Genomic DNA, 25371 nt, shown 5'->3' with positions numbered 1-25371 from the left:
CACTTCCCGCATGACGCCTCCACAATACCAAGCCCATCTTGCCGGAATTAAGTATATGGCAAGACAATTTGGTATTCCGCCTCTAGGTAGCTTGAGTGCACCGCCACCGCCTTCGGGAGATGATTCGCCGGCGGAATAGTTTTTTTTAATTTCTATAAAATTGTATTTTAAATTATGTTTTTTTTATTATTATTTTGCCACGAATTTAATTATGTATTTTTTTAGGATTTTAAGTTGTATTTTTATTTTATTTAATGAAGTGTGTTTTTTAGTAATTGAATTTGTTGGAAAAAAATAAAAAAATGAAATTGAATGAATAGTAAGTTAAGAGATGGTTAAGAGACGGATAAGAGATGGAGGGTTGCAGGTTATGTTTCTTAGTTAAGAGATGGAGTGAAAAGTACAGTGGGACCCATGAATAGTTAAGGGATGAGACAGTTAAGAGATGGATAAGAGACAGCGTTGTGGATGGCCTAATTAACAATAATTATAAAGCGTTACTGGTATAATTAGAATTACAATTTAATGTACTACTTGATTGTTAAAAAAATATTCTTGCTAAGGACTCTAGCCATTCTGTTTTTTTAGTTTTCATATATTTGAAGTGTTATAGTAGGAACACATAAGATAATCTGTTCTATGTTTGATAGTGTCATTAAAATATTTAGAATGTACTGAATCATTCAAGCATATATTGACTTCAAATAGTTCACATTCTTAATTAGCGTTTATCAGTTAAATTAACTCTAGCCTCTTTTATGCGTGTGTGCCGTGTGCATGTCGACAAAACTTTTCAATTACAACTTATAATGACTTCTTTCATATAGTTAATAGGTTATGATACTTGATTAATTAGTTCATACTTTTATGCAACCCCTTTACTTAGATTAATTTTAAATTATTGATGATACTGGCCTCCAAGTGAGCATTTGGATTTTTTTTTTTTGGATTGGTATTAGGAATGTGCTAGTAAAAAAACGTTGACCAAATTTAGCTAATTTTTTTCGAACTTAGGAAATATAGTACTAGTAATAAAGTAAAATCGTTAAAATATAATACATGTGCTTTTTAAAAAAAAATTAAAAATGTTGACCAAATTTAGGAAATTTTGATCGAACTTAAGAAATATATAATATTTTAAAAAGAATCGATAATTATAGTACTCCACTACATTTTGAGTTGAGGAAAAAATATGTGATACCAAAGATTATTCTAAATCACTTATTTATGTTGTTTACGTGAATCTAAATTATAATCAAAGTGTGGAAAACAACATGTCGGCGAGGCCACGAGGCGGTTTAGTGGGTCTCTAAAGATTCAATCAAGGGAGGCCAAAATCCAAATCCCTTTTGAAAAAATAGAATACACACTCACAACAATTAAAATAACCAATTGTTCACTCAATTCCATTCTATATATTTATTTACTATTTGTTTATGATTTCTTTTCGCCTATAATGTCGGCAATATAGATATAAAAAAATATGGTTGTAACGTTGGCCATAATGCGGATGCAACATGTGTGCATTCATTCACCTACTACTATGACTATACTATATTTATAAATAAGTTGTACAAGAAAAATCTAGTCGGCAAAAGTTTTTTCAATTATGTCGTGAGCAAAATGATTTGATACTTTGACAAAATACTTTTTAGATTCCATAATAGAAAACGCCCATTTTCAACTGAAAATTTAGTAAATCATGCCAATCAATAATACATCATAGATTCTACTTATTTCATGAGTTTAGATTGAAAATATATAGACAAAATAGTAATCCTTCATCCGCCGTGTAATGAAATACTTAGTAAAATTTTCAATTCTGAAATCTTTTTTCGTTTAGTAACCCAAATTTATTGTTTGAGTCATATCCACTGTATTTTTGTTGAAATTATGTGGAGAGAGACGTTTGCAATGTGAATTTATTAAGAAAGCATGGGTGAGAATGGGTGACACATAAATGGGGTTATGGGGATAAGAAGTAGGATTGGCATTGTCATATATATTCAAGTCAAAACTAATACAGTGTGCTATTTTTGTTGAATAGTTTGAAGGTAAAATTAGAGGCAACGTTTGTTATCTAGTATAGGGATAGAGAGATAAGATTGCGTTTAATATATGTAAATGAGAGTAGTTTCAATTTTAAACTTTGGTATTGGGATAGAGAGATAAGAGTGTTTATTATATGTGATTGAGAGTAATTTCAATTTTAACTCTTTTAATCTATGCTATGCTATGGTACTTAGGATAGGGAATGTAATCAAATGCAAACTCTAAATATTGTACAAACTTCAAACTATAATCTCGACCATTAGAAAATATCAACAGATGACAAAATACAGCAACATAAAATGTCAATGTCAACACAATATCAACAGTTGATGCTGTGTTGACATTTTTTGTTGATGTTATTTTATCATTTGTTGACATTTTCTAACGGCACAGATCATAGTCTGGAGTTTGTACAATAGAATTTGCATTTTAACACTACCGATTAGGATAGAGAGATAAGATTGTGTTTATTACATGTAACTTAGAGTAATTTCAACTCTTTTAATCTATTACTTGAATTTTAGTCAAAGTAAATATTTAAAATTCTAAATACATATTGTATAAAATTAAAATGTGCCGTGATATAACACATATTGCATCACATCCACACACAAAACACATACATATTGCAATGCGTACACACAGAGATTAAATACATGCATGCATTCACACAAAACAGCTCAAAATATATGGAAAAATGAAACAAAAATTGTGCACACTAAAACTAAAAAAATCAACTAAAAATATAATCCTTTATTTTATTTTATTTTACATATCATACAAAGAATTGAAAAGTATAATGTTTTATGAATTATTAAAAAATAGAATTAAATTAAAATATTATAAATTCAAATTCTGTTGAACATAATTCCAATTTCAACGCAATTTTAATTTCATTATATCAAAAGACACCCTACGTTGATGATAATTGGGTTAATACTTTTCCTAATTTATGACAAATTTTATCATTTCAAACTCAAAGTGAGTAAAATAATTTACCAATAGAAAACTGAAATAAGTCCACTACTACGAAACTTACTAAAATGGTAAAAATGACTCTATTACTATAAAACAGTACCAGATACTAATCGGGTAAGTGACCAGTGTTTTGTTATTTATTTAGTCATTGTAAGATGTTCAAATATATATAATTGAATTAATTAATAACCTTTTTTTGGTGCGAGGGAAACAAGAAACCGTAGTTGTCGATGACGTTGAGATTCATAATCACCATACCCAATATATAAATATATTATTTCTTCGATAAAAAGACGCAAATTGCGTTTAGTTGATTGCTTAATACACATTATTGACCATTTTATATTACATTTAAACACGTCATTTGGGGGAAAAGGTTCACATGGTAATTCGTCCTCCACAACAGAAAGCCACGTATGTTTGCGTGCTCGACTTATAAAATGAAATATTACGGCATGTACAATTCATTTATTTTATATAGAGTAAAGGCCAAAATTGCTCCTGAACATATAGTCATTTTACGATTTTGGTCCTAAACATTATCTTTTGGATTTTTTGGTCCTGCACATATGGACATTTGATCATTTTGGTCCTCCGTCAATATTTCCGTTAAAAACTAACGGTCAACATTATCTTTTGGATTTTTTGGTCCTGCACATATGGACATTTGATCATTTTGGTCCTGCACATATGGAATTTTGATCATTTTGGTCCTCCGTCAACATTTTCGTTAAAAACTAACGGTCAACGGCCGATTTTTGACTAAAACAATGGGTTGGGTCGGGTTTGGGTTATACGTTAAGAAAAAAATAATATTTTCTTAAAATCTAAGCATAATATTTTCGTTAAAATCTAAGCATAATATTCTTAAAAAATTAATTAATATTTTTTAATTAATAAAATTAAAGTATAGTATTTTTTAATTAATTTTTTCATGAATTTGAAGAAAATATTATGCTTAGATTTTATTAAAAATAATTTTTTAATTATTTAATTTTATTATATAGATTTAATATTAATATACTTTAATTTTATTATTTTGATTAAAAATGATTATTTTAATTTGGTAATTTTTTATTTTATTGTGTAATATCATGTTTAAATCGTATAATAACATCATGTTTTAGTCGTTATAATATTTTTAATCAACAAAAATAACTAAAAATTAAAGTTTTATAATTTTTTAATTAATAAAAAATAATTATTTTTTTTCTTAACGTGTAACCCAAACCCGACCCAAACACGACACGACCCAACCCATTGTTTTAGTCAAAAATCGACCGTTGACCGTTAGTTTTTAACGAAAATGTTGACGGAGGACCAAAATGATCAAAATTCCATATGTGCAGGACCAAAATGATCAAATATCCATATGTGCAGGACCAAAAAATCCAAAAGATAATGTTGACCGTTAGTTTTTAACGAAAATGTTGACGGGGGACCAAAATGATCAAAATTCCATATGTGCAGGACCAAAATGATCAAATGTCCATATGTACAGGACCAAAAAATCCAAAAGATAATGTTTAGGACCAAAATCGTAAAATGACTATATGTTCAGGACCAATTTTGGCCTTTACTCTTTTATATACGCATTATGTGCATAAAAATAGTCTTATTTATTGACCAGACAAATTTTAATGTATGCTAAGAAAATGATGAAAATGTTTCTTAATAGAAATTAGACTAATTTCATTGGACATGTCAAAACAAATAATAAGATTATTTTATGAACGGAAAGAGTGTTTAGGATGAATTTAAATATTTATTCCCATCTAAAAAAATTGCTATAACTTTTTTGGTTTATCTACAAAACATATATTTGCAATTTTTCATTTAGAATTCGTACAACCCACCAGTCATTTTATTAATATTTGTATCGTTGTTGATGCGACATTTTTTTGTGGACGAGAGTATTATTTTTTATGCGTCTATATTTGCTTTATCTATTTAGGGCTTTCTTGTGTAACGAAGGTCTTGTTGGGCTCGACCTAAATTGGGTATGATTGTGTTATTGGGCTCGATCGATACATATAATAGAATATAATTTATTAAATTTAGTTTGAACTATATGTAATGTTTTGTTTCATTTGTTTTGATTTGATTTTATTTTATTTAGTATAGAATATCTCTGTGTAGGTCTATGAACGTGTGTAGACATGAAGAAATACTTATTTTGTCTATATTCTCCACTTGTCTCACGCTAATATGCTTCTCTCTCTATCAGAAGCTTCTCATTCTCCAACTAAAAACCAGGCCTTATTATTACTACCAGTAATGCCTCAAACCCATCAACCAATTAATAAATACTCAAATGCATTAATTGTATGTGAATACACAAACTATGGTCAACCTTCACATGCTTATGAATTAATTGTACGTGAATACATAAATCATCATCAACTTTCACTTTATAACCAACTAAAAAATCATAATTACAGATCACACAAACTTTACACCTTTTGGAGCTCATCATATTTCTAAATTTCATCGAGTTATTGTAAAACTTTTGTTGATACTAGTAGAAAGTTTTGATCACTAAAGCTATTAATTACCTCATGGTACAATGTGGATACACTAGCAACTAAATTAGATTGCAGAATATAAAAAGTCTTGCAGAGCAAGTCTACAATTTACAGATTAATCTGTTTAGGAAGCATGACCTACAAAGTTGCATAGTATATGCTCTGCTATGTCATTATTTACAGATAACCACAAACCTAAGCAGGGGGAGAGTTTTCAATCTATGCAACAATGTTTAAGAGATCAGCAGAATGCATAGTGGTCTCACTTCCTCTGGCGCTTAGTCTCTGCCTGCACGAGGACGAAAATAGATCGGATGAAACTATGGTGGCACAATATATGTATTCAAGGATCGACAAAGGTGTTTTGTGGGATTATTCAAACAAGATAGGTGAGGTTGGAACAGTAAATAGGTTTGCCAAAAAAAAACAAGCATGCTTACTTTGCCATTTGTGAGTGAGTTTTCTTGGGGCTTTTTTGCGTCTTCGTCAGATCCATGTTCGGAGCAAATAAAGTGATCCAATTGCTTTGCCTCTTCCACTGTCAAATCTACACAAGCAGGATGGTACCTACAAAAGGATCACACTGCATGAAGAAAAACATCAAGATAAAATCACCGCACACACGACAATTTGAATGCTTCCTCAGGGGAAGGATGGTACCTACAAAAGGATAACACTACATGAAGAAAAACATCAAGATAAAATCACCGCACACACGACAATTTGAATGCTTCCTCAGGGGAAGGGACGTGAAATATAACGGAAACTCCACATTGCTTAGAACGATAGAATATCAAGAATGGCGACAACATTTCAGGTGTGTCAAACACAAGAAAGTGCCTGTCCAGATTCATCCACTCTCCAAGTCACCCTATACCAAAAAACATACTATTGAAATCTAAACCAACAAGTACAGGGAATAGTGTGGGCTGGTACGAAAAGATGCTCCACATCTTAGGATGAGAATATGAGAGCCAATTACACATCTGGCAGTGAGATTGACGAAGAGCACAATACGATAAGAGAAGAATGTGAGAATAATTGATGTGCACCATATAAAGACAACACAAAGAAATCAAGAATCATAGACGACTAAGAAAGATTCTCCAGAAGCAGCAGATTGGTTTCGCAGCATGTTATATCAGCTTAATGTTTACAGAGGTCATTCAAACAAAAGACATGCACTTTCGCAGGAAATCAATAAAACACGATACTTCTTTATTTACTGTCAACTCAATTGAATACCACCCTCATCCTGCACACTCCCTCCAAATCCATGTTTTCGAATCATGGATCCATTTAGGGGTGATTTTCAACTTGATGGGTATCTATTTTATGAAAAACATGCACACAATCACACAGCAGAATCAGGGATATAACTCACACACCAGTCTTTGCATTCGTCGCATTGTATCATCAGGTCATCAGGATTGTAGGGCATCTCACATTTGCAATACCTTCAAAACACAATCGCATGAAAACCATTTAGTGTCTCCAAAAGACATAAGATAGAGCAACAACATTCATCATTATGAGCCAAAAGCACACAATATAAATTGCACCACTCACACTGCCACACGGTCTGGCAGAAAAGCTCCAGTCGAAGGCTTATATTCAAAGCGGCAATAGTAATCCTCAGGGCCAACATTCTCCAGCTTAGTATAGTTCTTGAAAGTGTGAACAACGCATTTTCCCTCAATTGTGTGAGCACTCTGCATGTCATGGTGATCTGACAAGAACAGCTCCTTGGCTCCATGGAACTGTCTTCTTCCTCCAACGGCTTCCTCTGGCCGATAGTACCACCTCACCTGCACTTTCATATTGTTACGGTTATCAGCCTCGATCTTCTCCACCCGTGCCACATAAGGCGCAGTGTTACTCTCTGATGGCCGCATCAAGACACAATCTCCAGCTGAATTTCCACACAAACACAATCAAAAAACTAAAATTACACTCAAATGTCTACATACCCAAATCAGCCCAAAAAAATACATCCATATAGTGTGTGAGTCTAAAACAAAAACAATAAACAGAAACTTGTCCTAGATAGAAGAAAAGGCCAATTCACCTAAAAATCTTAATCAATTTATTCCTTGATACTAGAATATACGTGCAACATTTATGCACGTAATCTCATACTTAGGAATATTCACGCAACTACATCAAAGATTTGTTTGCTGTCAAAATAAAAATAAAAGAAAAAGGGGAAAAATGTAGAGAATCCAGAAACATGCATGCAAAATACGAGTTCCCCACTGCAATGCTACATTTCCACCATTAATCACAACGAAACAATAAATTAACGAAAACCTATTTCCGCAGCAGCACAACGAAACAATAAATTAACGAAAACCTATTTCCGCAGCAGCACTCTCAAAGCAAAACAGCTTCATTTCACAATCCATGGTCCACAGAGTTTACATCTCTCGATATACCTTTCACGATTTTGTTGGTGCCTCTAATTGTGTAGGAATCCGCATCTCTCTTCCCAGGTCTTGTTTTCGCCATGGATGGTGGTTTACTAAAAGAAACTACTCGCTCTATTTAACTTCCTCCCTCTCTCCCTCGAGAAACAGCAATCTTCGTCTCGAAGATTTCAGAAACAACGGAAAATGTATTCTAATGAAAACGTCGAAACATGGAGAAATCAATAGCACATTTAAATGGAGGCTGAATGGGAAATGGAATTACGTAAACCCTAGAACTACTTTTGGGGGTAAAATTTTGTGGTAAAAAAAAAACCTAATCGAACTACGGTTTGTCCGTATTCAAATGGTATTTATTGAGTGTTTAAGTTTAAGAATGAATTAAGAACACTAATCCTGATTTAATTGCTGCTAAACAGATCTGCTGCAGTCATTATTAATGATGCAGTTAGCAGTACTACTACCTACTGCCAATGGAAGAGGAGGGGACATGCCTTTTGCAATTATATTCCATTAATTTCTTCTGGGAAAAAAAAAGAAAAATAATTTGAGATATTTTCTTGGGAATTGATGTTACTCAATATGACTATACAAGTGGTATTACTTAGAGCATCTCTAGTGGTCGGCGAGCGAGCGGCTCGCCGATTTTTGGCGCTCGCCAAACTATTGCAGCCGGCGAGCGCCAAATCGGCGAGAATTTCGGCGAGGGCACGCCGATTCCTGGGTGCCGCCGGTTCCTCGCCAATCGGGAGGCTGCAATAGCAGATCGGCGAGGAACCGGCGAGCCAATTTTTTTTTTCGAAACACTATATATACGCGATTTGCACGACATTTTCATTCGCACCACTTGTTTTAACGAGTACTCTCTCTATCTTAATTTATGTACAAGATCAACAACAAAGTAATGTAATTTTTTTTACTTTTTTAATTAATGTATTTTTAAAAATTTAATATTATTAGAGAATTTTCCCGTATATGTGTCGTAAATTTAATTCCGTATTTTATATGATTGTTTAATTATTTGTTTTTAGTGCTGATGATGTGGCAAAGTTATGGTTGGGCTATTGTTTGTCCAGTTGCTTGTCCAGCTGATGTGACAGGAGGAATTTAGTACTGCTGATGTGCCATGGTTGGGCTATTGCTTGTCCTCCGACCACTAGAGATGCTCTTAGTGGAGTAGTATTTATTTAAAAGGTTGCCAAATAAACATAGTTTTTATAAATAGTAAAACTTGGGAAATTAATATGGCATCACCAAGAAAAAGAATTTGCTAGAAACCAGAACAGAACAAACACGTTTGACAAAAAAAATCTGGATATTGGGATGAGACAAGGGAGGTGGCATAATTGTCGTGCTATATTTATTACATTTAATACTAGTAATATTATTTTAGTATGAAAACTCCCAGCTGTAAAGTTCAAATTATAAATAGAGATGTTAAAAATGAAATTTTCATGTTCATTGTGCGACTATTAAGAGAATTATTTGAGTCTTTTGTTGAACAGGTTAAGTATTAATTATTTAACCCAACTGGATAAGGACTGATTTTGTGTTTTTCCCCTTTTAACCCAACTGGATATGGACTGATTTTGTGTTTTTCCCCTTTTAACCCAACTGGATATGGACTGATTTTGTGTTTTTCCCCTTTTAACCCAACTGGATATGGATTGATTTGTTTTTTCCCCATTTAATAGAATCAATTCAAACAATAGAAATGAGATGATTAATTTGAGTTATTATCAAATAAATTTCATTTGATTTTGTGGTGTTATTCAATCAATCATCGTATTTTGATATTACGTTAGTATTGCTTCATCGTTGTGTGGGGAACACATAGTAAAGCAGACATTTGTGCAACTGGCAACGACAAACCAAAATAAACATAGCTAAAATGAAAGTGCAACTTAGCTAGTAAAACGCTTACTGTTCATTCAATAAATATTGATCCTCTTTAAAAGTGAAAAATAAAATAGTTTGCAAATGGAAAATAAACAAGACAATCGGCATGGAATAATAGATACATCGATGATAATGTATAAATAAGTTACTCTGTGCTTCTTAATTACATTTATCTGCATTTTATGTTTTTCCAGTTTCAAGCTTCCTTCTTCTTTCTTTCCCCCTTAGCTTTAAACACCCGCCTGCATTATCGCCCTCGTACAATTGCGTACAAAATTGCAAAGGATGTGAGTTCAGCTGATGATGATTGATACCTGCTATAACATGTCATTTGTCTCATGATCTGCACTGCTCTTGAACGCGAAACCAGATTCTTCGCTCGGCCGCCTGGTCACGATGCTCGCTCTTTGCATCAATCTGACTAGTGCCTGCACAACTTCTGACATTGGGGGTCGGAATTCTGGCTCGGGCTGCATTGGGAAACAACAGTTATAGCAAGTTGTTGTCTCAACACTACGAGTCAATTTTACTAAGCAGATCATGAAAAAAAAAGCTGTAGAAACCTGGACACATAGTGCTATGATGTCAGCGAAACGGCTCAAAGACTTTGCTGGATACATTCCATTTAGGGTCGGGTCGACCATCTTTGCTAGAGCATCGATATCATGGAGTTGAGGAGTCGCCCATCTAACAAGTGACTGCTCTGATCTTACTCGTGAACTGAACAAAGAAAGAGAGAGATTGGAAAAACAGATTGGACGCGTCACTTAGATTTTCAAAAGCGCAATACCATCAGCAGGAATGTGAAATCATATGTACCTGTCAAGAGGTTTACGTCCTGTCAGAAGCTCCAGCATAACCACACCAAAGCTGTATACATCACTCTTTAAAGTGTATATTCCGGACAAGGCAAATTCAGGTGCACTATAACCAAATGAGCCAATCATTTGGGTTGAAGATACCTATCAACATTATCAGAATAATCAGACCTTTCTTTAGTCCTTGGTCAGTCAGCAGTGTGGCTCGAAAATCCAACAGGTTTTCCTAATTCATGCTTACTAAGCCACAAAAATGCATTTCATCCGATAAGGACAGCTGTGTATTTCAAATCTAAATCAATCACCTTCATTTTCCGAGAATTCATATTAAAGAAAATGTGAATAGAAGCTAACCCAATTACAAAGGGAATCCACCCATAGATTACCTGCCGTCCTGTGTTTGGTGCCAGTGAGGCCAACCCGGAGTCCGAAAGATGTGGATTGAAATCCTCATCTAGTAATATGTTTGCCGCCTTCAAGTTTCTATGGACGACAGAAGGCAAGCAGACTTCATGCAAGTACCTAAGCAACATGAATCAATTTTAGGAATCAATCCAGTAAAACACGATGTTGTTCTCATGCATCAAACTAAGGTTTCAAAACTTTTTCTAGATTAACATACTCCAAAGCTCGAGCAGTGCCAAGTGCCACCCTAACCCGTGCATTCCATGTCAGCATCTTGCTTCTCTCATCCGCACAGTGCAGCATATCATGTAAGCTACCATTTCCTATATAATCGTGGACAAGAAGGCGTTGCCCATGCTCAGCACAGAAACCAGCCAGTGCTACAATATTTGGATGCCTCAGACGTGACATATTTGAGACAGCCTCGAGGAAATTATCTTCTTCCTGCAGTGACAGTGCCGCATGGTCGACTTTTTTGATAGCCATTATCTGAAGACACAAACATAATTTATAAGGTATCCTACTTACAGACACAGGTAAGCACATCACTGTCCATAATAACAGTCATCCCTTATGTAGCTCATATACTTAAAAAAATGATCTTAGCATGTGCAGAAATCATAAAATCTATTCCTCATGTTCCTAGGCTAAAACAAGTAGAAATATATGTATATAAGCACATTTCACTTGAAAACAACAACTTGTAGGAGCAATGAAACATAGAATCACTCTAAGAAGAAAATGAACTTAGAGGTTATCCATTAGTCCTCTTTCTTATTAACTGTATTCCGATTTCAAAAAATAAAGATGGCACCTAACCCAGGACCATAATGTTGTTACCTTTCCATTGGGGAATTCAGCTCTATAAACGCGGCCCAGAGAACCTTCACCAACCAAATTCTCTTGACTGAAGCTATTAGTTGCTGTCTGAAGAGCAGCAATTGTATAAGAAGTAGCAGTTATAGGATACTGCACTCTTTTCAAAGATCCATTTTTCCCTTGCAACCTTTCAACTGGAACACTTTCAGCTGGTGGGGGCTTTAGATCAGATGCAGTAGCTGTGGGCATTGACCTTTGCTCTTGCATCTCTACATTCACTAAAGACAAAATACAATGAAGATGAATGATAATAAGCTCATGCAGTAATACGAATGAACATATTAAACCACAATAAACTAGTATCTCTGTTTCAATTTCCGGAGGACTTAATTTCATTCAAATCACATGAAATTAAAAAGTTGCTACTCAAAGCAAGCAAGACTACAGAAAAAAGAAAGGAGTGGCTATCTTGTAACTTAATGGCAGTCAAATATAGATTGAAAGAGCTGATTAGTTGAGGCTGAAAAAGCAGCATTGTTCCTAACAACGAATTTGTCAACTATAGCAATATTCATGCATCTAAACAAAAAACTCCACGCAGAAAAAACTCACAAGGTCATAGTTTTTAATTGTATTACAGTTGAAAGTCAGGGCAAGTGTTGAAAGGTAGGTTAATGTTGACAAAAAAAAAGAAGTTTTTTAAATTGCAACTTAATGAGGATGTAGAGTTGCCACCTTTATGACCACTGAGAGGAAGGCTTCCTGTTGGGGGACGTGCTGCAATTTCCTTCTTGTTTCCCCATCTAAGGCAAAGAAACAGTGCAAGCAGAAAGAAGCCTACTGCAAACAAAGATCCCAGAACTATGCCTACTATAAGTCCAACTTTTGACACATTCTTGCTTTCATCATGAGATATGTTTGGAGTATTGGATTGAGGTGTATGACCAGCTGGAGGAGCTTTCCTACTGTTGTTGCGAGATCTACCGGGAGGAGGTGTGGTATATGGTGGTGGTGGGGGAGCGGGGCCATTTGCAAATGTGTTTCCATCATAGCTGATATGTGAGAAAAGTTAGCTGGGACAGTTTAAAATGACAAGATCATTATAAATGTTCAGTTAATTTTATCATCCTCAACCTATATAAACGACATCAATCACTTACACAAAATTGGGGATAGAAATTAGTTCTTGTGGTATCCACCCACTAAAATGGTTGTTTGCAACATTTCTGCAGAATTTAGTAGAGGACAAAAAGATAAGATATATTGATGAAAAAGCAGTAGGCCTTGTCAGGACTTCCATTTAATTTGAGGATTCATGATGAGGTCCATACGCGATACTTACAAATTTGTCAAAGGCAAATCGACAATGGTGTTGAGAGAACCTGTTAATTGGTTGCTTTGTACTTGGCTGTCAAAGACGTAGTAACATGATCTTAATAGAAGATAAAAGACAAACATGAGAGAGGAAAAGAAAGAATTAGGAATCAGTCATTCTCACAGTGTTGAAAGATTAGTCAGTGAGGCAAACGAAAGTGGTAGATCACCAGTGAAATTGTTGAAGGATATATCCCTGAAATAGGCTTGTATTAGACATCCTAGACAAAAATGTCCCAGAGTTACTAGTAAAGAGTAAACTTTTAATTAAAAAAAATGAGAGACGATGTGAGATTTAGGATGATTGTGAGTAAACCAAAGGAAGTTATGGAATCACGGAAGTCTCAGAAGCACATGGATATTGTTCATGAATTGGCATCAGAAGATGGATAATTAATTCACTCACAAAGTTGCTAGATCAGAATGATTCGCAAACATATCTCCAACTGCCTGAGACAATACGTTTCGGCTGATGTTCCTAAAACCATGAATAGAAGAAAGATTAAAAACAATTAGATCACACAATGCTAGCATTTCCTGTTAATATGTGAACTCTTAAATGATGAGCCTCTTACACATAATTAAGTGAGCCCATGGTAGATATGGAATACGGAATATTTCCACTCAAATTATTTGCTGCAAGGTTTCTGCATCAGGACACGGACTAACATTAGAATTGATGATTCAGAAGATTTATTGACTGCCAAATGAAAGCATATACAGTGTTGACATTACAAGGTCGTCAGGTTGGGAGGCAACTGATACGGAATCGAATCATGAATATTATTGTTACTCAAGTCCCTGCCACATAATGAGAAAAAAAGATTTAGCGTAAAGAAAATAAAAAAGAATCCGAACTATCTCTAAAAATGAACAAATTGTTTCCTTACAATGTCTTGAGTGACACAAGGTTGTTGAGCAAGTATCCCATTGTTCCAGTCAGTCCCAATCCAGATATCTGGCTGTTTAAATCACAACAATGCTTCTCATATCTAGGGGACATGTAGAATAAAGAAACAAAATCACAGGGTAGTACACTCACATAGAGACAATAGAAGATCCTTGACAGGTAATCCCCTTCCATGATTCTCCACAAGGATCACCACCACTTGATTTCCAGCCTGTTAGCTGTGAAGAACTATTCAATGAAGTGTAGAGAACTTGGAGCCCTTGAGCTGGACATTGCAAGAAAACGTTCAGTTCAGCATCCTCGAAGCAATCAATCAAATAACTAAAACACAAATAATCAGGAATTGCCATGAAGCATCAAGGCCAATGCACAAGCCTATTCAACAAGTAACTACATAAATTGTGCCTATAGGAGATCATTTTATTACAAAATAACAATTGGGTTATTTGAATCCCCGCAGTCAAGTCATTTTCAGTCCATTCCTGAAATGAAAAATGTCAGGGGGGAAAAGATCAAACTTTTATGTACTACAAAACATTTTAATTTTATTGATTATTTTCTCAGTAAAATGCAGCAAATCTTCAAGGTTCATTTCTTCGGATCTGTTTCTTTGAACAAAAGAAAAGCACATAAGATCAGATAAGTGATCGAATTAGATTAACTGGATGCAGAAATTAGCAAATACGGAGTACTTCTTATAGCTAATTATATAAAATCATTTATTATACATTTTCAAGAACCCAAAAACTAGATAATACTCTCTTCATTCCTTTCATATACAACTAAGGCGCCTGCACTAGGCTCCAAAATATTCACAACAACATTGCTATACTCTTTAAAACCACACAGCTCCAAAGCAGAAATATAAAACTTCAAATCCTTCAGCAATAAAAAGAAACTGCGAATGTAAAATCTCAAGCATTTTCTTCTCACACAGATACAAAGCCACGCCGCAATAGTAAAATAAAAATAATGAGTCTCCAGAGCCAAAAAAAAACTTCAGTTTTGCCAAAAGAAAGTAGGCACTTTCCATGAGACTCATTTGCTCTTTCACTTTCACAAATTCTCCAATCAAATCAAGCCAAACAGCAGCAGGATGGGGACGAAAAAGACAAAAGCAAAAAAAAGGACCATAACAAATAGAGCAAAAGCTCTCAAATCCGTACCGTCGCCAGGATCAGTAGTGCCACCAACCGCGGCACACGAATTGAATATCACCGCTGCTACAACCGCAAGCTCAATTAAAAACGACGCCGCCGGTCGGCGCTCCATCGCCGCTGCTGAGCTGAAGCTACTAAATTCGCGAGCGCGGAAGTTAACCTAATCAAGCATTGCCGGTGAGCTGAGCTGTAGAGGAGGAGGCGTGATCCTCTGAGTTGTCAACATTGGTAAGCCTTAAAAGCACTCTTCTGAGATTCGAAGCTTGAGAGAGAGTGTGTGAGGCCAGTTTGAGTAAACTATAATTAATTCTGTCGACTGGAATAGGAAATAATTAGTAGAATCTAATTATTGGAACCTTTTTTTATAAAATTCTTCCAATTCATACGATTAAATATTCAGAATTCAGAATAGGAAAAATTTGGGAATTCTGATACGATATTCCCTTTCGAGAAAGAGTGGTTCGTGAAAATAAATCGCACTATCCTCTCATTCCTAAATCAGTATATTTATAGACTGTAGTTATATTCGAAATATTTTGTTGCTGAAAATCAGAAAATGTTGCTAGAGTTGTAACCACTTATGAGTGAGAGTGATGAAGACTCTTCTTATTTTAGTTTACATATTTAACGATAAAAATAGTGGTAGTATTTTTTTTTTACGAGAGGTATATACTGCCAAATTTGTCACATTTATATATCCGGACTTATTTATAAGTAGGAAAATTGAAATTTTGGATGAATACAGTGTTTTTAACGTGATGATGTAGGGGTTTTACTAAATTCAAAGTGTTGAAATTGTTATGTGGATGTCAGTGTCAATAGTGTGATGTCATTTGTCATGCAATATAGAATCATTATGTAATTTAACGAATATGTAAACTTTATTTTATACAGATAATAGAAGTTCTCAGTTAGTATAAAAATAAATATTAGTAGTAGTAGTTTTAAATTTAAATTTAAAACATAGTCATAACCTTATGTAATTTGCCTTGTATATATAGCGTAGGGAGGAAGAGAATTTACTGAAAATAATGTTTGCATGTTGACCCAAATTATTAAAAAAAGAAATAAAGAATTTTATTGGGAAAACATAAAATTTATAGCTGGCTGGGAGTAGGCGGGGGAGTAACGAATCAAGGGTGTGTCATTTATGAAAGACAGGGTACTTTCCAAATATTTGTGGGGCATGGGGTGAGTTGACGATAATACCCTTGTAAGATCGAGTATTTCCGAAGAGGCCACTGGCACCGACGTTGGGCCCCCCATTTGGGATTAGACATTTGGATGAAAACAAATGAGATGGCAGGTAGAAATAAGTGGTTGGAAATTACATTATTGTCCTCTTCCTCTGATTGCGAAATTTACGTCCGCCGCTGCTTGAAAATGTGTTTACTATTTTTAGGCTTCTTTTTTGGGTCGAAACTAAAGCAAACTGGAAGTTACACAAATTTGGGTATTGCATCATTTTACAGTAATCCTATAAAAAAGTTGTTCATTTTAATCCCAAATTCTCAATTTCTTTAAAAAATTATTAGAGCTTATTTTTATTGAAAAGCATGTGATATAGTGGCATCTGGACTTTGGAGCAGTTATGAAGTTAATGGAGATATAAAGAAAATTTATTGCATGAGAAGTTCATGGAAGTTAATTTCATAGTTTGACTAGTGTGGTGGTACAAGTGATTACATTGTATATGTGTGATTCTATAAATCACATAGTGTTTAAAATTTTAAAATCATAAAATATTTAACAATAGTATGTGATTCTATATATATACCCATTACTGGTGGTGTATGTAAAACAAATCATAATCATATAGGAGTATTGATTATATACTCCTTATAATACATTCTACCACATTATAGAATATAATATTAAAATTATAGATAATTTAATACTAATACTTTTAGGGGTGCGTTATATTGCTAACTTTTTAAGTTGCTAATTCCGTTAACTCATCAACGCAGTATACTAAAAATGTCAACACGATGATATTGAAATATCAATAAAATTATGTGTTGACATTTTAATGTCATCGTATTGACATTTTTAATACACTACATTGCTTTATTAACAGAGTTAGCAACTTAAAAAAGTTAGCAATTGATCACATTACTTATATCTATATATTACTATTATATATAAAGGTACTTGATATCTATATGTTACTATTATAAAATAATCCTATGCCACTATTTATTTTTTAATGTGTACCAAAGTGCTACTATATTATAAGAGAAATATATTAGTAGAAAAAAGGTGTAGACATAGCTTCTTTCTAGTTTCAAATTATTGCAATTTGCACATATAATTCTACATTACATATTCACCCCAGGTACCTTTCCTCTTTGCTTAACTCTTTTCAGCCGTGCATGATTGGAATAATATGACTAATAAATGGCAAAAAATGTTAAAAGCACAAGGTACAATATAGTGTTGCGAGGTATTAATGTGACAGACCACATGTTCGGGAGTTATGGCCACATCAATACATTGATCAAATAAATGCACTAATTAATTCTCGATCCCACTCTAAATCTTGCTACAATATGATGTATAGAACTTTAATACTGTACTATATAATATAAAAAACTTTTGAAGTACTTACAAATCAATTGATCTATCGACGCGTCTATCTCAAACATGTGTCGTCAGATACATATTATAAAGTTAATATTAATGATAGAGTGCTGCATAAAAATCTGAGTTTATCCAATCTACAACGAAAATGTAACGATTGTGAATAACATGAATGCAAAATATCAGATCTCATATTCATGAAAACGACTATTTGAGACACCAGGTGTCACACCCATATATCTCAATTTTTTTTTTTTTTTACGATTATTAAATGGGATTGGATCAATTAAAATAAATTTTTTTGCCGTTAAAGTTGCATTCTGTAGTTAATAGTAGTAGTAATAAATTGTTAGGGTTTATGATTGTTTCATATTTCTAGTATATAAATTTTCAGATCTTCAATTAAAGTGCAATTTTTATGCTATACAGCAAAAACCAAACAAAAAATCTTGACAATCCAAAAAAAAATCTTTGCTTTAGTACATAATCTATAACTCTATGTGAAATCCCAACTGATTTTATTTACATTTGACCACCCATTGCGTCATTCTCCCAGCCATCAGTTGCAAGTTTGGTATGAGTACTCAAAGTCATCTTTATCTTCGACGATGAAGTATAACTAGATTTGTAAGATGTTTTCTATTTAGCTAGTAGATTGAGATTGAGTTATCACAATTACAGAATTAATAGAGAATTACTATTACGGATTCTGTTCAAAAAAATATTACTACATCATATTCTTAATTTGTAAATAATAATTTAATAGTATTCCTTATGTTCTTCCATATGTAATTAAGTGTTTCTTTGGCACATGATTTAAGAAAATGATTTTTAGAGACTTAATTGAAATAAAATAGAGTGGAAGAGAGAAATTAGATGCACAATTAAAAATTTTGAATCTCCTTTACCAAGTCTAATTAGGTTATATATAGACCAATTGATCATGAGAACTCGTTTCGTCAATGTTGATTATGTGGGTTGTTATGTTGGTGGACAATTATTCAGGAAGCTTGGGCTTCTGCTTTGCCCTAGCCCAATTATTTGGGTGATATATATACTCTCTCTCCACTCCACAGCCTCACTTTTACACTTTACACTCTCTCACTTCTCTCTCTCTTTGCTCTCTGGCGATTTAGTTTCCCTTTGACTGTTCTTCTTCTCCGATGGTTTCTCCGGTTGTTTCACTACAGTTAGGGGTGTGCATTCGGATTTTGGTTCGGTTTTTTGCCAAAACCGAACCAAAACTGAAAAACCGAATTTAGTTCAAAATCCAAACCGAACCGAACCCGAAAAACCGAAAAACCGAAAAATTGAAAACCGAAAAACCCGAACAAAACCGAAAAACCCGAAAAAAAACCGAAAAACCTGAAAAAATAAATATAATATAGATATATATATTTATATATGTGTATTTTATTTTATTTTACTAATAGAATATTTATATATAATATAAAATTAATATTACTATAAAATATATATTATATAGTAGAATATATTAAAAGAATATATATTATATATAATATAATATATTAAATCAATAGAATATATATATAATTCGGTTTTTCGGTTTTTTTCTTCGCCCGAACCGAACCGAAAAACCGAATTTTTTATTTTTAAAACCGAACCGAACCGAAGAACCGAAAAAACCGAACCGAATTTCAAAATTTCAGTTTGGTTCGGTTCGGATATTCGGTTTCCGGTTTTTTTGCTCACCTCTGACTACAGTTTTTCACAGATATTTGAGTGATAAAACGTGTGTGGGGAAAGCAACCAGTTCGGTTGCTTGGGTTCTGGAGAAGCTAGGGTTTTCTGTTGAGAGGTTTCTTGTGAAGTGTGGTTCCGAGAGTGAATAGATCAGAGGCTGTGGAGTGGTTTTGGGTTGAATCTGTGGTGGAGAAGTGTTTTCTCGGTTGGATTCAACGGTGCTCCCTTGGATCGTGGTTTTTGGTGAATAGATCTGTACTATTAGCGGGTGGCTGAGCCATATCTCTTAGATCTATGCGATTCCTTTGATTTCTCTCTATATTCTGTATTACTTGTTCAGATCCGAGAGGATCTTGTGTTGTGTTACTAACTTGAGTATAAAGTGTGCAGGTTCTCGGTGATTCCTTGGAGCTTCGGGTCCAAGATTGCAAGTCCGAGATAATTAGCTAGCTACTGCTGTAATAGCTAGGGCTCTTTGTAAATCAGTCGCTTGGTTGATAGTTTGACTGAGCTATCTTGTATAAAACCAAAGAGGTCTCGGTAAATAGTGAATCCAAAATAGTCTGATCTTACCGTCAAAATACTAATTTAAGAGAAAAAAGAATATAGTTGGTTTATAAAATTAAAATACGATATCAGTTGTATTGTGTTACACAATGATATGAGCATTTACGCAACACAATAATGTATTTTGCACTCAAACCTCAATTTATTGGATGATATATTCTAGAATCAAGAAAGCTTGACTTGAGAATAGAGGCAGCATCAATGATACTAATACTATAATTTGGCTGTAAAGGCAACCATGCAATTCCTTTGTTAACCAATTATACAACTATCATAGTTTACACCTCGATTTCTTCCAAAATCAATTGAGAATGATTCCCACACATTTAAATTCAAACATTTTGATTTTATTAACTATAAATATATTTATGTGTGTGTAGTTTTCATTAGCCTGGTATGAATAAACTTCAACATACATTATTTAAGTACATTTGATTTTTTGGACACTCCAAAAGTTCCATATGTATATTATAAATTTAAAAAGTTATTACGAAAATTCACTACATAATTAATACTTGAATTAATTATGTTATTGTGCCATAACCATACTCAACCATTCTTCACCTGTTCTTCCGATGTAGTATTTATTTTATTCATATAAATTAATATAGGTGAAATATCAACACCATGAAGTAGTTTGTTTGAACCTAGAAAACAAGTAGTTGCTGAAATCAACACCGGTCACATCGACATTTACTTTAAGCAATGGAGTAAAATTTATGATAACTAAGTTATAACTTACATCAACCAAAAATTTAAACGAACAACGTCGATCAATTAAATTGCAATTTGTTTGTCGTAATAATTGAGTTTTATGTTGCGTGAATAAAAAAATATATAATAACATGAAGTGATTATGTTATCCAAATGTCAAAAAGTTTGTTTCTAATCTTTAATGGAGTTAGTTAGAGGTCCAAAAAAAGTACTCCTATAAACTCTAATTTGGTGGAGCATGGAATTTAACGATAATCACGAACAATTTTATAGTTGTTGTCGCTAATTTTATAATTAATTTCGTATATTCCCGGGTTTGCTATTAATTGATAAGGAATTAAAACCCAATTTATTAATCACGTTGCTCGAATTGAACAACCTTCTTTTTGTTAATAGCATAAATAACGTGAATCCGCTATAGTAATGTCTATATATATGATACTACTAATATACTACTACTAATTTGTCTACGGAAAGACAATTAAATATACGATCATTTTTAATTTGTCCAGATATTATGTAGGATAGTTTTTTTAATCGTTAATATTATGAAGAATAAAGATAAATATACATATATGGGGTGCGTTAAAATGACAACACCTCTTAAAGTAACATCATACCACCATTCTTAGCCAATCATTTGTACATATGGATGAATAATCAGCTACCATGTGGCAATCATAAAAAATGTTCAATGGTAAATTTTGTCGGCCAGCAATATCCAATACACTATACAACAATTTTTCTCGCCCAACAATATCCAATAAGCTAGACAGCAATCTATAGATTGCTGTCTAGCGTTTATACTATTGTTGTGTAACGTTAATAATGATGGATACGTAGTGTCACAGTGTCACTTTAAGAGGTGTCATTTTAACACAAACCAATATACATATATTGTATATGTACATAATGCCACTAAATTTTAAATCCAATATAGTTTAAAATTTTGAATTGTCTTTTATAGTAGTATAATATTTTTATCACTTCTTCTAGAAACGTCTTCAATTAGCTCAATTTCATGCAGATCTCAATTAATTATTGAACCATTCCTGTTTGAAATCATAATCCGTCTTTGGTCTTTTCAATTGCTGTATTATTACTCCTACATTGTTTTTGCCTACTTACTCCCTTGGAGCTGGCAGTTCAACTACACTAATTGACTTAATATATAATGAGAGTTTGTCCAATTATTATATAATTTCTAATTTAATAAAATTTTAGAAAGTCTACCTTGTTGTACCATCTGGTGACTGATTGTTATATACTAGTATAATAGTATAATGTGAGTGTGTCCAATTAATATGCATGTATAAGTCTTAACTAGTTTAATGTTAGATTCTACCCAACACAGATGCTGTTTAACGAAATTATGTGCTGGAAGGATTATAATAATATTTAAATCAAGGCTACTAGTTAGATAATTGACTCACTGACAATGAATATTTTCTGTCTTCGTCAATGAATTGGATTCTCTTCTATATATATTTCATTTTTATTGCATTTACAAATAAATATGAGTATTTGTTATAAATAAAAGGTGTCGGTAGAATTTGTCAATTTTAAAATTTGCATTTTGCAAAATTAACTAACAGTGTTAAATAAACCAAAGAAAACCATAATCAACAATTTGCCATAAAAACTTACACTTCCTCCGTCCATATACAAGGGAAATTTTGATTCGTCACGAGTTTTAAGAAATATAGTACTTCATTTATCCCAGTTCAAATGATTGATTTCTTTTTGGCCGTTGTTTTATGAAGTCGATAATATATAGTTAAAGTGAAAATAAAGTAAAGTAAGAGATAAAATAATATAGAAGAGAGTCGTATTCACACTATTCTCTTGCTTACTTTACTTTCTCTTCACTTTAATTATTTATTATCATTTTCCCTAAACACTTGTCGAAAAACAGTCAATCACTTGAGATGAGACAAATGGAGTAGAAAGATGTTTGAAAACTTTAGTAGAAGTTGGATCCTACTTTTGTGTATTATTTTTATAATAAAATGTGAGTGAGATAAATTTAATGGACTGTGAGATCCATTATAAAAAATAGTAAAAAATAAATGAGAAGTTTATTCGAGGACGAACAAAAATGGCGAAATGGAAAATTTATCGGAAGAAGGGAGCACTATTTATTTGGTGACCAAATAATCACTTAATTTTTTTTATCATCCGTACTATCACAACTCAAAATGGAAAACGATTAGGGGGTACAATATTAGAAAAATAATTAATTTCAAATATTTTATAGTGCTATTAAAAATTTTATGTTGCTTATTAAAAATTAGTAGGAGTACTCCATATGTTTCGTAAGATATACTGAACCCAATGTTTTGGGCCATTAACTAGAGCTTGAATCTGAGAAAGATTATTCTTTGTTGGGCTTTAAAGTAGTTATAACCAAAAGCCCTTAGGTTGATGGTGGTTCTTTATTATTGGGCCACAAAAGCTTGACCCGAAGTTGGACTTGGTTATTTTACATTTTTCCCATTTCGTAGTTTATTAGTACTATTATATAATTTTATATTAGCTAGATTTAATTGTATAAAAATACACAACTTTTGGAAGGGTTTTCGAATTGAATATGTATATCTCAGATATTTAATCCATTAATGTCCTATTCACATTAAAATGATGACCGCCGAAAATTTTAGATCTCCACCATTTATTTTTTGATTTCATGGTCCATATTTGACTTTAATTTTAATATAAACATGATTCATTTACCCATTCAAAAACTCAATCAGTTGAAAAATTATTAAAGTTGTAACAATCCCGTAATTGAGTAGATTCTACTGATAGGCGTCGGCCAAAACATGTACCAAACCAAAGCATCAATATCAATATTTGGAAGAGATATATCAAAGATAAATTACATAATAATATAGCAAGCGCCTTATTTTGACCTCAACTACCAGCAACATCATAAGTAGGTAACCTACTAGTAACAAGAAATTAACGAGGATCCAACATTTTAATTATATTGAAATCGAGTGACAATAACGAATAATCATCAAATAAAAACACTTGTTTCTCATATTGGCTACCCTACCGCCAACTACATTTCTTTGTTTTTCTTTTTAAGGAAGAATAGATTTATAGTGACTACTTGAATCTCAGCCGACAATAACCTGCAAAATTATAATCCCTGTTAACGAATTTACAAATGTATAATATATTTGTTCATTTTAAATTAATTTTCTCTGCCAATTAAGAAAAATAAGAGTGTTCAATTTTTTATCATTAAAAACAAAAACCTTGATCATATATCAGTGGGTCATTTTTTAAAATTATTTAATGTTCTTTAGAGTGAAAAACATGAAATTATATGATCACATCTATTCGTAAGAATAATACTATCATGAATTAATGTTAAACATAAAAAGTGAATTTGAGCTTGAATTGAAGATTTGTATTGCTCGATCAATCATTCTATAAAATTCGCATCTTACATTTAGATACTATATTATATCAAGAAAAGTAAATTATTCTATCCAAGAAAAAGTAAAAGTATATCTTTCATAATTTTCAGTCAGATACAACGCACTATAAGAAAAATTCGTTTATTTACATTTTTATGGGGAGGGGTTGTCAGTTGTGGTTGACCAAAACTCAAACAACTAACGTATAATTTTTTGTGTATCTTAGTTACCCAAATTCAACAATTATTTAAGGATGATTTCGTGCAAGGAACAATGAATTTGGTGGCGTGACAAAGCAAGGATATTTTTTTTGTCATATGTTGGATTGGTTTGTGCAAGGGACAGTAGGAGGAGGGCCCACTCCCATAATGAAATTAACCGATTAAATATGGTATGAATATACTCCGTATATTACTTTCAGCGGAGTATTATACTTATACACATCTAATTTGGTGAAATAATAGTTCATAAACATGTGTAAACCTGAAAAGAAAGAATTCAAGGCTCTCTTGTGAAATCGAAAGTTCATGTAATTAATCCTTTGATCTTAGGAATATGATCTCGCATAGATATATAATCCGATCTTCAACTGTAATAACAAATTGTACTCACCGACATATATACAGATCAAGATTCATGTTCATGCAAGAACTCATGTACTTTTTGATAGTGATAATGTGAACTTTTGATCTATGTATACAACAATCTATTTACAACAAGCTATACAATCTACTCAAAGCTGTTCAATTTTCGTGATAGTGTAAACTTTTGATCTATGTATACAACAATCTATTTACACAAAAAATTACTACAGTTTATATATTTTAAAACTTACTATCAATATATATTGACTAATCAAATGGTTAATTTTCAACATTTCCACTTTTTCACAATCATTTTTTATTGAATTTTTCTTAAAGTAATATTTGGGCTTTGGCATGATTGAGATATTTTTACTAGTATAGTATATATTGAAGTTGAACATTCTTTTAGTCATTTCGCATGGCCTTAA

At 32.8% G+C, this 25371-nt stretch overlaps 2 protein-coding genes across 3 annotated transcripts; both read right to left on the bottom strand.

The window, feature by feature from the left end:
* Nucleotides 1–5603: 5603 nt before the first annotated feature.
* On the bottom strand, nt 5604–8449 carry LOC121787700 (chromatin remodeling protein EBS-like). Its single transcript, XM_042186517.1, has 5 exons — nt 7991–8449; nt 7125–7467; nt 6944–7012; nt 5996–6122; nt 5604–5844 (listed from the first exon to the last, which is right to left on the bottom strand). Exons 1-5 carry the CDS (start codon nt 8061–8063, stop codon nt 5818–5820), a joined length of 639 nt encoding a protein of 212 aa, XP_042042451.1. The 5' UTR covers nt 8064–8449; the 3' UTR covers nt 5604–5817.
* A 1436-nt stretch (nt 8450–9885) lies between these two features.
* On the bottom strand, nt 9886–15861 carry LOC121787638 (protein STRUBBELIG-RECEPTOR FAMILY 8-like). 2 transcript variants are annotated; one of them, XM_042186439.1, is made up of 16 exons: nt 15373–15861; nt 14339–14471; nt 14187–14258; nt 14032–14097; nt 13872–13943; nt 13703–13774; nt 13421–13492; nt 13265–13330; nt 13083–13148; nt 12658–12974; nt 11944–12191; nt 11321–11592; nt 11085–11220; nt 10700–10842; nt 10444–10600; nt 9886–10350 (listed from the first exon to the last, which is right to left on the bottom strand). In XM_042186439.1, the coding sequence occupies exons 1-16, from the start codon at nt 15476–15478 to the stop codon at nt 10198–10200; spliced, it is 2151 nt and encodes a 716-aa protein (XP_042042373.1). In that variant the 5' UTR covers nt 15479–15861; the 3' UTR covers nt 9886–10197. The 2 variants fall into 2 exon arrangements, with proteins under 2 accessions (XP_042042373.1, XP_042042372.1); XM_042186438.1 differs by having other exon boundaries at nt 11944–12200; nt 15373–15858.
* Between the last annotated feature and the right edge of the window lie 9510 nt (nt 15862–25371).

The sequence above is a fragment of the Salvia splendens genome, chromosome 22 (genome assembly GCF_004379255.2).
Source record: "Salvia splendens isolate huo1 chromosome 22, SspV2, whole genome shotgun sequence".
Taxonomy (NCBI): Eukaryota; Viridiplantae; Streptophyta; class Magnoliopsida; order Lamiales; family Lamiaceae; genus Salvia; species Salvia splendens.
Note: the sequence above shows the minus strand (reverse complement) of the source record. Positions and strands in the feature narration are given on the sequence as shown.

Coding starts and splice junctions, on each gene's coding strand:
- LOC121787638 (XM_042186438.1), bottom strand. CDS start 15,478: ATGGAGCGCCGACCGGCGGCGTCGTTTTTAATTGAGCTTGCGGTTGTA. Junction 13,944..14,031: donor CCTCCCAACCTGACGACCTT/GTAATGTCAACA, acceptor GTCCTGATGCAG/AAACCTTGCAGCAAATAATT. Junction 10,601..10,699: donor GGACGTAAACCTCTTGACAG/GTACATATGATT, acceptor TTCTTTGTTCAG/TTCACGAGTAAGATCAGAGC.
- LOC121787700 (XM_042186517.1), bottom strand. CDS start 8,063: ATGGCGAAAACAAGACCTGGGAAGAGAGATGCGGATTCCTACACAATT. Junction 7,468..7,990: donor CACCAACAAAATCGTGAAAG/GTATATCGAGAG, acceptor GTGGAAATTCAG/CTGGAGATTGTGTCTTGATG. Junction 7,013..7,124: donor CTGCCAGACCGTGTGGCAGT/GTGAGTGGTGCA, acceptor TGTGTTTTGAAG/GTATTGCAAATGTGAGATGC.